Genomic DNA, 11,378 nt, shown 5'->3' on the forward strand with positions numbered 1-11,378 from the left:
TTTAAATTCCATTATCAATATTGGCAATAGTCAAAACTAACTTACGGTCTGCTTTTCCGAAAGCTTAAGTTTATCTCATTTCCATGGCTTAGTTTTTTATAGTAACATATTCATTGTAAACGTTTTAGATAATATGTCTATTGAAAACTTACCAAGTAAAGGAAAATCCGGCTATTTATTGAAAAATATTCAAATATTCGTTCACAAACTTGGACAATTAACTTTTACCGGTATTAAACCGCTTGCTACCGGCAAACACTCAACGTAGAATGGTAGCACATACATATGTCAAGGTAGATCAGTACGAGGTAATGTGAGTTCCCCAGCAGCCTAGGCAAATTTATACAGCTGATGAAATTTTTTAATTACAGAGTTGTATGCAAATCCCACTAGAACGTCAAATGCTATGTTTGGATTTTTAAGGGATTTTTACATTTCGTTTCTTTTTTCACATTTTTATCGTATGAATTTATAATTTACACGTTTATAATCACAAAACTTTTGATCTTATGGCAGCTACACATGATAATGCAAATAAAAACTAGTATGTCAATTAGTGATCAGAAATTTGACAGCCTGTTGGGAATTTGCGCCACCATTCTCACAGGGTTGTATAGTTAATTTCGTTGTTGTTGGTCTAATGACTTTACCTTGTATAAATTTGAGCATTAAGAGTGCATTGAGCTTAGGTATTTAGCGTCGCATTAAAAAATGATACTCTGCAAACAAATTCCACAAAAGCAATTGGGAAAAGTTAAAAAAATATTCAACTTTGACGCTTGAAAGCTTGTATATAAAATTGTTATATTTATTTATTTTAATTTTGTTTCCTGAAATATCTATACTATGTACGCAATCAAGCTTGTATTGTGGAACTTTGCTTCTCTCTCTCTCTAGTTTTGGAGGTATTTACCAGGGATGGAAATTACAAATTTTGAAATGGTACTAAAAGGGTACTTTTTGAACCGCAAGAGTAATTTTGAGTTTTGCTTAAAAAATTGCAAAAACTGTGTCAAAACAAATGTTTGAGTGACCATTTGACCAAACAAATGTTTGAATATGAGTTCGAACCGCAGAGAGACACAATTTAAAAAAAAAACAGTTTACAGGTTGATTAAGGATAATACCTTACCAGCACTAGCAGGGGAAACTGCTGCCGAAAATTTTTTTTCTCATGAAGTCAGGCTTCAGCATCAGAGACGGATTTGCTAACCTCTAAGCTATGGTGGCCCCAAATATTCAAGTGAAGAAATCAAAAAAAAAAAATCTCATTAAAACTATTACTAAATCGGTCGCTAGAGTACTACAGTACTCCTCGGGTCGAAAAAGTACTATAGTACTGATTTTTCCATGCCTAGTATTTACCAATGGTAAATAATCATGTTGATAAAATTACATTCATTTTTGATGCCAGTATATTTAGCTGTTATTTACCTCCCCTATTTTGTTGCTAAAATGCTTTCTGCCTCTTGACATTTTGGTTTCATGTTTTGTGTGGAAATATCCCATGATTAGTGCTTATGTTTTTAAAATCTGTTGATTTTTACAGGCTGCTACCAGCTTTTCTATTGCGATATTGACGAATTCTATGTATCTATTTGCCAGCTGTTTATATTTGAGCTGACTTGAAAAGCTGCCAGCTTTCCAATGGAGTGAGAAGCAGTCCGTTTTTCAATACATCAAAGTGTTACGTTTGATACTACCACTGGTTAGCCTGGAAGTATGTGTGTCATATGACTACACCAACACAGCATAAAAAAGAATATATTGTAACTGTTATTAATTTCGTTTGCTTCATCACAAAACACTTGTCATTTTTTAAAAATAAAAAATGTACTTCGCATATATGTATGTAGCTGGAGATTGCCAGATTATTGGAATATTCAAGAAACTAAATAAATATATAAATACGCATTGCTCATAAAATACCTTACCAACTCTGGGAAATTGCTCTCTATTGGAAAGTTTACCATCTCTCTCATTATAGGCTGGAAGTCTTTGTTTGGGGATGGAAAGTGTTTTTCAATGCCAGATGATGCGATTCAACAATGAATGTTTATGCCTGAAAATCACAAAATCATCCCCAGAACAAGAAGAGAAAACAAGCGTACCGCTTCAATGGCCTTATTAAATACGTTTGAACATGGCACATCAAGTACACAAATAGACAAATGAACTATAAAATGACGCACAATGGACCAAACGGCGAAAACAAATTTATTTGTTAATCGGAGCGGTAAAAACAATCTAGACATGTGTAGAGAAGAACATAGGCTCTCAGGAAAATGACGATGTTGGTCTTTATCTTTAATATAGGGTGTCAAAATTGACTACTTTCGACTTCGCCAACTTTCTAGGGACTATAACTTTTGATCTACTGAACCAATTTGCATGATTTAGGAGAAAGAGCTTAGCGAGAACTAAAAAAATGCAGGCAGATGGCAGGATAGATCTTGTACCGTTATTGAGATATAAATATTTTAATATAAAAATATCAAAATGTTGCCTTGGTTTTTTTCAGTGTTTTTGCCAGAGAGAAAATTGCAAAATTTAGAAAAAAAAATTGTCCATGTTGCTCTTAAGATAACGGGGTGGTTTGTTGTCGAAATGAGTCAAATTTGCATTTAAAATTATTCTTAATACCTCCGCTTTTGAAAATGGAAAGAATGCTTTGACGACCAAAGATTACGGAAACTTGAAGGAAGCAGGAGTAACACCGAAAAAAAAAACAATGCAAAAGTATTAACTATTATCCAAAGTTCGATTAAATTGAATTTATGTATTGTGGGTTACATTGTTTTGCATTTGAGGGAAAGAAATATAGCAAATAGGTAATACAGAAGTTTTAATAAGAATTGTTTTTGATTTCTTCACTTGAATACTCGGGGCCACCATAGCTCAGAGGTAAGCAAATCCGCCTCTGACGCTGAAGCCTGGCTTCATGAGAAAAAATGTTCGGCAGCGGTTTCCCCTGCTAGTGCTGGCAAGGTATTATCCTTAATCAGCCTGTAAACTGTTCTATTAAATTGTGTCGCTCTGCGGCTCGGCCTCACATTCAAACATTTGTTTCGTCAAATGGTCATTCAAACATTTGTTTTGACATAGGAGCGAACGAAAGCACAAAATTAGTGGGAAAGGCGGTAATACTATTGAAATTTTTATGGCAAAACTCAAAATATTCTTGCGGTTCAAAAAGTACCGTTTTAATACCATTTCAAAATTTGTAATTTCCATCCCTGGTAAATACCTCCAAAACTAGAGAGAGAAGCAAAGTTTCACAATAACAAGCTTGATTGCGTAAATAGTATAGAAATTTCAAGAACCAAATTTTATAAATACATATAACATTTTCATATACAAGTTGTGTTAAACGTTAATAATTTAGTATTGTTTATAAATTTAAACTTGCTTTTTTTCGAGGGTTTTTGTTTTGTTATGAAGCCATATTGGAAGGAGAATGAGTTATTTTTTCTTCTCTTTTGCTCTGCGTCAATTGTTTCCATTCATTTCCAATAAATGCAACCAGACAAAGCCTGGAATGAAGGGCAATTTCAAAATAGTACGAAAATAGTACTTTTTCTGTGAAAACAAATGCGTTCTCGAAATTTTTTTTTTTTAATCTATGCCTTGTATCCATGACATAATTACCACGTAGTGTACCGTAAATAGCTGAATACAATTTTTTCATGGGAAGTGAACTATCAATCAACGAGTTTACATAATTACAAGATAGTGTACCGAAACAGCTAAATAAAATTTTTTTTTTTCACGCGAAGTGCACTATCTATCAACGAGTATTGGTTGTGTGTGCGTACTACAGTTAAGAACCATGGCACACACAAACAACGAAAAATAGCACGAACTAGTAACATACACAATATCAGAGTTGCACTAATCACTGATTTTGACAGATAGTACACTCAATATTTTGTTGTTGGGAAACTGTCACTACTTGTAAATGAACATATCTTGCTTGTATCCCAGTTATAGCATTTCTTGAGATATCAGGGTTTTTCAATAAGGGAAGGCAATTTTTTTAAACGTAAACCATTTGAGATGTTTCAAATACAATCGATTGGGCCATTTCTTGAAATAACATACCCATCAAACTTAAGGCCCAAGTAGAATGAGCGTTGAGGAGCGTCTCATTGTAAAATGCAATCGATCGTTTCCGTGAAATTTTCTTGCAAATTTTGCCCATGAATATACCATTTAGGAACAGGGGCAAACTTCTCACAATGAAAAGCCTTGAGTCCGATTTAAGCTTTAAGCCACCCGTTTAAATAAAAATTCTATAACTTTTGCGCATCGCTTTTGTATGATTTGTTTGCAGAGTTGTATTTTTAATGCACGCGCATAGAATGAAACTCCAACTAAAGGAATTTCATTGCCATTTCATACATGTTTATATAATTATTGTTTTCTTTTTTGTATGCGCTTATATATTTGCTGAAATAATACTTACCCATATTTGGGGTATAAAAAAAGTACAAACACTATTTTCCATCACTGAATCATTTTGCACCCATAAAGTGTATATAAGCATGTTTCTCTCTTGCAATGGCACTCAATTTTTATCAGACAATTGTGAACAGCGTACTTTAAACCTTTAAACAAGAAGAGAAACCAATATTAATCAATTATTTAATAAAGAAAAAGTGAAGTGAAATAGTAGACTGCGCAATAAAGAACAATTTACATTTGAAAAATAATTTGAAGGTAAGGAAAATTTAACGCCAAGAAAATTGTGTAAATAAAAAAAATAAGTGAATAAGTGTGGAAAAATCCATTACATATACATTTTTCGCGATAAAATATACCACATATATATATAATTTTTTTCAAGTATATATCTATCATTGTTTCGGGAAGTTTCTATACAATTCTAGAACAGGTTTAATATTTCATCACATTATTTTTTAATTTCAATAGAATTTGTGAATAATAGTACTATTTTTGTGTTTCAAAGAGTTGAAATTAATTACGTGCCTGAAAAAAAAATAGGACACATCGTCATCGTATGTATTACTTGCATCTTTTCCTTTGTCGTCTGCTTTTGTGGATGTGTGTATGCATAGTTGGTCATTTACAAGGCATTAGAAAAAGAAAAAAAGAAACTACAATGGATGACGACAATTTTAGATAAAAAATAATCGAATGATTTTTTTTTATAAAAATAGTTGCAGAAAAAACGACTTATGTATGTATTGTATACATACATATAAATGTATTTAAAATAATGTCAAGTCAATATCTTCTGGTGTATGTTTAACGGTAGAGGTCATTGGCATAAAATTCTCAAAATATAATCCTTTTTATCCCAGAAAATAAAAATTTAAATTTGGTTAAAAAAATAATGCAATAACAATGAATTAGTAGCAGGAAATAAAAACTAATTATAGCGTTTCAAAACAAGAAAAAAAGTTCTCAATTTCCTTATAGTGGGAGAAAACGCATCATTATACTAAAATAAAATACATTTTCCCGAGCGTTTCAGTTTTTTTTTGGGGAAAATGCAAAAATGGCGTTGCAGGGGTTTTTTTCTCAACCAAGTTCATTTGCTTCAAGCTCTTTGTGTCATTGGAAAGCGAGAGAGAACTTGAGAAATAAAAAACAGTGTTGGTAAACACTAATGGTATATTTCCCAAAACAGTATACATATAATTTATTTTACTGGAAAGTAAAATGAGTCAGCATTTATGAAAAAACATTGGAAACAAAGCAATTTCTAAATTTGTGTAATGCAATAGAAATAATTTTTTTTTTTCAATAAGTTTATATATTCCTTTCCTTGCTTTTTTATTTTTTTTAGATACTTCAATATGCAGATCTTCGTGAAGACATTAACTGGCAAGACCATCACATTGGAGGTTGAACCCTCTGATACCATTGAAAATGTTAAAGCCAAGATTCAAGATAAAGAAGGCATTCCTCCAGATCAACAACGTTTGATCTTTGCCGGTAAACAGCTGGAAGATGGACGTACCTTGTCCGATTATAATATCCAAAAGGAATCTACACTTCATTTGGTTCTTCGTCTACGTGGTGGCATGCAAATCTTTGTAAAAACATTGACTGGTAAAACCATCACCTTGGAGGTTGAGCCTTCTGATACCATTGAAAATGTTAAAGCCAAAATTCAAGACAAAGAAGGAATCCCACCAGACCAACAGCGATTGATTTTCGCTGGCAAGCAGCTTGAAGACGGGCGAACATTGTCTGATTACAATATTCAAAAAGAATCTACATTGCATTTGGTATTGCGCCTTCGTGGTGGCATGCAAATATTCGTTAAGACATTAACGGGAAAAACTATTACACTGGAAGTTGAACCTTCTGATACTATAGAAAATGTTAAGGCCAAAATTCAAGACAAAGAAGGTATTCCCCCAGATCAACAGCGTTTGATTTTCGCTGGCAAGCAATTGGAAGACGGACGTACATTGTCCGACTATAACATTCAAAAAGAATCTACACTACATTTGGTCCTACGTCTACGTGGTGGTATGCAAATCTTCGTCAAGACCTTGACTGGCAAAACCATCACCCTCGAAGTCGAGCCTTCGGACACCATCGAAAACGTGAAAGCCAAGATTCAAGACAAGGAAGGCATTCCCCCAGACCAACAGCGTTTGATTTTCGCCGGCAAGCAGTTGGAAGATGGTCGTACATTGTCCGATTACAACATCCAAAAGGAGTCGACCCTGCATTTGGTTTTGCGTCTACGTGGTGGTATGCAAATTTTCGTTAAGACTTTGACTGGTAAAACCATCACTTTGGAAGTCGAACCATCCGACACCATCGAAAATGTCAAGGCCAAAATCCAGGATAAGGAAGGTATTCCTCCAGACCAACAGCGTTTGATCTTCGCCGGCAAGCAGTTGGAAGATGGTCGTACATTGTCCGACTACAACATTCAGAAGGAGTCTACCCTCCATTTAGTTTTGCGTCTCCGTGGTGGTATGCAAATCTTCGTCAAGACCTTGACAGGCAAAACCATCACATTGGAAGTCGAACCATCCGACACCATCGAAAACGTCAAGGCCAAAATCCAGGATAAGGAAGGTATTCCTCCAGACCAACAGCGTTTGATCTTCGCCGGCAAGCAGTTGGAAGATGGTCGTACATTGTCCGACTACAACATTCAAAAAGAATCCACTCTTCATTTGGTACTCCGTCTCCGTGGTGGTATGCAAATCTTCGTCAAGACCTTGACAGGCAAAACCATCACCCTCGAAGTCGAACCATCCGACACCATCGAAAATGTCAAAGCCAAAATCCAGGATAAGGAAGGTATTCCCCCAGACCAACAGCGGTTGATCTTCGCCGGCAAGCAGTTGGAAGATGGTCGTACATTGTCCGACTACAACATCCAGAAGGAGTCTACCCTCCATTTAGTTTTGCGTCTCCGTGGTGGTATGCAAATCTTCGTCAAGACCTTGACAGGCAAAACCATCACTTTGGAAGTCGAACCATCCGACACCATCGAAAATGTCAAAGCCAAAATCCAGGATAAGGAAGGTATTCCTCCAGACCAACAGCGTTTGATCTTCGCCGGCAAGCAGTTGGAAGATGGTCGTACATTGTCCGACTACAACATTCAGAAGGAGTCTACCCTGCATTTGGTTTTGCGTCTCCGTGGTGGTATGCAAATCTTCGTCAAGACCTTGACAGGCAAAACCATCACATTGGAAGTCGAACCCTCCGATACCATCGAAAACGTCAAAGCCAAGATTCAAGACAAGGAAGGTATTCCGCCAGATCAGCAACGTTTGATTTTTGCTGGCAAGCAATTGGAAGACGGACGTACGCTTTCCGATTATAACATTCAAAAAGAATCCACTCTTCATTTGGTACTCCGTCTCCGTGGTGGTATGCAAATCTTCGTCAAGACCTTGACAGGCAAAACCATCACCCTCGAAGTCGAACCATCCGACACCATCGAAAATGTCAAAGCCAAAATCCAGGATAAGGAAGGTATTCCCCCAGACCAACAGCGGTTGATCTTCGCCGGCAAGCAGTTGGAAGATGGTCGTACATTGTCCGACTACAACATCCAGAAGGAGTCTACCCTCCATTTAGTTTTGCGTCTCCGTGGTGGTATGCAAATCTTCGTCAAGACCTTGACAGGCAAAACCATCACATTGGAAGTCGAACCCTCCGATACCATCGAAAATGTCAAGGCCAAAATCCAGGATAAGGAAGGTATTCCCCCAGACCAACAGCGTTTGATCTTCGCCGGCAAGCAGTTGGAAGATGGTCGTACATTGTCCGACTACAACATCCAGAAGGAGTCTACCCTCCATTTAGTTTTGCGTCTACGTGGTGGTATGCAAATCTTCGTCAAGACCTTGACTGGCAAAACCATCACCCTCGAAGTCGAGCCTTCGGACACCATAGAAAACGTGAAGGCCAAGATTCAAGACAAGGAAGGTATTCCCCCAGATCAGCAACGTTTGATCTTTGCCGGTAAGCAGTTGGAAGATGGTCGTACATTGTCCGACTACAACATCCAGAAAGAGTCTACCCTGCATTTAGTCCTTCGCCTTCGTGGTGGTATGCAAATTTTCGTCAAGACCCTGACTGGAAAAACCATCACATTGGAAGTCGAACCCTCCGACACCATCGAAAACGTCAAAGCCAAGATTCAAGACAAGGAAGGTATTCCTCCAGATCAGCAACGATTGATTTTTGCTGGCAAGCAATTGGAAGACGGACGTACGCTTTCCGATTATAACATCCAAAAAGAGTCCACTCTTCATTTGGTACTCCGTCTCCGTGGTGGTATGCAGATTTTCGTCAAGACTTTGACCGGTAAAACTATCACTTTGGAAGTTGAGCCATCGGATACTATTGAAAACGTTAAAGCCAAAATCCAAGACAAAGAAGGTATTCCCCCAGACCAACAGCGTTTGATTTTCGCCGGTAAGCAGTTGGAAGATGGTCGTACATTGTCCGACTACAACATCCAGAAGGAGTCTACCCTCCATTTAGTTTTGCGTCTCCGTGGTGGTATGCAAATCTTCGTCAAGACCCTGACCGGAAAAACCATCACTTTAGAAGTCGAACCATCCGATACCATTGAAAACGTTAAAGCTAAGATTCAAGACAAGGAAGGTATTCCCCCAGATCAGCAACGTTTGATCTTCGCTGGTAAACAGTTGGAAGATGGTCGTACATTGTCAGATTATAATATCCAGAAAGAATCGACCCTCCACTTGGTACTCCGTCTCCGTGGTGGCATGCAAATCTTCGTCAAGACCCTGACTGGAAAAACCATCACTTTAGAAGTCGAACCATCCGACACTATTGAAAACGTTAAAGCTAAGATTCAAGACAAGGAAGGTATTCCCCCAGATCAGCAACGTTTGATCTTTGCTGGTAAACAGTTGGAAGATGGTCGTACATTGTCAGATTATAATATCCAGAAAGAATCGACCCTCCACTTGGTACTCCGTCTTCGTGGTGGTATGCAAATCTTCGTCAAGACCTTGACAGGCAAAACCATCACATTGGAAGTCGAACCATCCGATACTATCGAAAATGTGAAAGCTAAAATTCAAGATAAAGAAGGCATTCCCCCAGACCAACAACGCTTAATCTTCGCCGGCAAGCAATTGGAAGATGGTCGCACTTTGTCCGACTATAACATCCAGAAAGAATCTACCCTCCATTTAGTCCTTCGTCTACGTGGTGGTATGCAAATTTTCGTCAAGACTTTGACTGGAAAGACAATTACGTTGGAAGTGGAACCCTCTGATACCATAGAAAATGTCAAGGCCAAAATTCAAGATAAAGAAGGCATTCCCCCAGATCAGCAACGTTTGATCTTTGCCGGCAAACAGTTGGAAGATGGTCGCACATTGTCGGACTACAACATCCAGAAGGAATCAACACTCCATTTGGTGCTTCGTCTTCGCGGAGGCGCATTCTAAATTACTTTTGTGTATTCAAGAAATAAATATCAAATAGTATTCGATTAATTTATGTGTTTTCATTTTTAAATTAAAGAATATTGAGGAGGTGTAATCAAGTGGAAATAAAATTCCATCGATAAGGGAGGTTTCCTTTTGGTGGATATTCATCGGTCCATGGAAACACCGTTGTGCATAGCAAATGTTTGCATATAATTCTCTTGATAGATCAGTTTGCCTGGTTTGTTCTGGGGACCCGAATTCGACTTCCTTGCTAAATTTTATACCATTTTGCAATTAAAAGGAAATTGGATGCGTTGTTTTTGAGACTTAACGGAATGCTGTACAAAATGAAAAAGAGTAAAGCATTAGAGAAATAAATGTCTGCTTTGTTGTTTTACCAAGGGTGATAAAACGTGGTACTGGACCTATCGAATGCATTCGACAGGTCAGTCATGCCAAACTATTCGAGGACGTCTCCAACCAGGCCTGAAGTGCTGGCTCGCGAATTATCTGTGTGGTCGCCAGTCATTTGAGGAATTAAGGGATAAGAAGTCGAAGCACCACAGAGTGAAACAGAGAGTTCCCCAAGGTGGGTTGATATCTCTGGCACTGTTTAACCCCCTCCACGCCCTCCTGACGGCATAGAGATTGTATCATATGTGGACCATTGTACGATTGACACCTGCGATATGTTGAACGTCTACCTCAACGAACTTGCCTCATATTTCGCTACAAGAAATCTGAAGATATCTGCCAGCAAATCTTCAGCCACATTGTTCACTACAAATATGCGTGAGGTGAATACTGTGATGGTCGATGGAGAAATGATTCCGACCATCAAGTGTCCCAAAATACTTGGCGTCACATTTGACAGCTCTTACACATTCTCCCCACATGCCACAGCAATTTGCGATAAAGTCAAAAGTAGAAAAAAGGTCCTCAAGTCACTTGACGGCAGCACTTGGGGTGCAGACAGAGAAACCATGTTGACCAAGCAGGTCTAGAAAACATTCATGCAGATGCGGTAAATGACTACCGGCTGAATGTAGTCCTTGGAGAATGACCGCCTCCCATCGAACCTGAAGAAATTGACCCCAGCAAACCAGAATAATTCTGGCTCAATTACGACCCGGCAGATGCAGCAGCCTCAAGTCCTACAGAGCAAGAATATATGCCCACGTGCAGGATGTGTGTCCTGATTGTGACCAGGGACCACACGTCACGCGTTTAACTGACCAGCCAGACCCACTCGACTCAGACCCAGATGCCTCTGGACGCCCTATTCTGCATAATTGCCCCTATGGTCTTATGTTATCCGTAATGATACGGAAAGCAACATTGACCCCATTACAGCTTCGAAAATAGCCTCGACTTCCCCCATCAGGAGCCCCTATAGTCCTTTGATCACACATGCGCGTTCGTTGCCCATGTCGTGCACTCGGCATGTACAGAATATAGGAA

At 38.3% G+C, this 11,378-nt stretch overlaps 1 protein-coding gene across 1 annotated transcript; it reads left to right on the plus strand.

Moving 5' to 3' along the window:
- Window positions 1-4,604: 4,604 nt before the first annotated feature.
- LOC106086651 (polyubiquitin-C) lies at window positions 4,605-9,983 on the plus strand. Its single transcript, XM_059370572.1, has 2 exons — window positions 4,605-4,719; window positions 5,813-9,983. The coding sequence occupies exon 2, from the start codon at window positions 5,823-5,825 to the stop codon at window positions 9,933-9,935; it is 4,113 nt and encodes a 1,370-aa protein (XP_059226555.1). The 5' UTR covers window positions 4,605-4,719; window positions 5,813-5,822; the 3' UTR covers window positions 9,936-9,983.
- The last annotated feature ends 1,395 nt before the right edge of the window (window positions 9,984-11,378 follow it).

Source organism: Stomoxys calcitrans, chromosome 5 (assembly GCF_963082655.1).
Source record: "Stomoxys calcitrans chromosome 5, idStoCalc2.1, whole genome shotgun sequence".
Classification (NCBI taxonomy): domain Eukaryota; kingdom Metazoa; phylum Arthropoda; class Insecta; order Diptera; family Muscidae; genus Stomoxys; species Stomoxys calcitrans.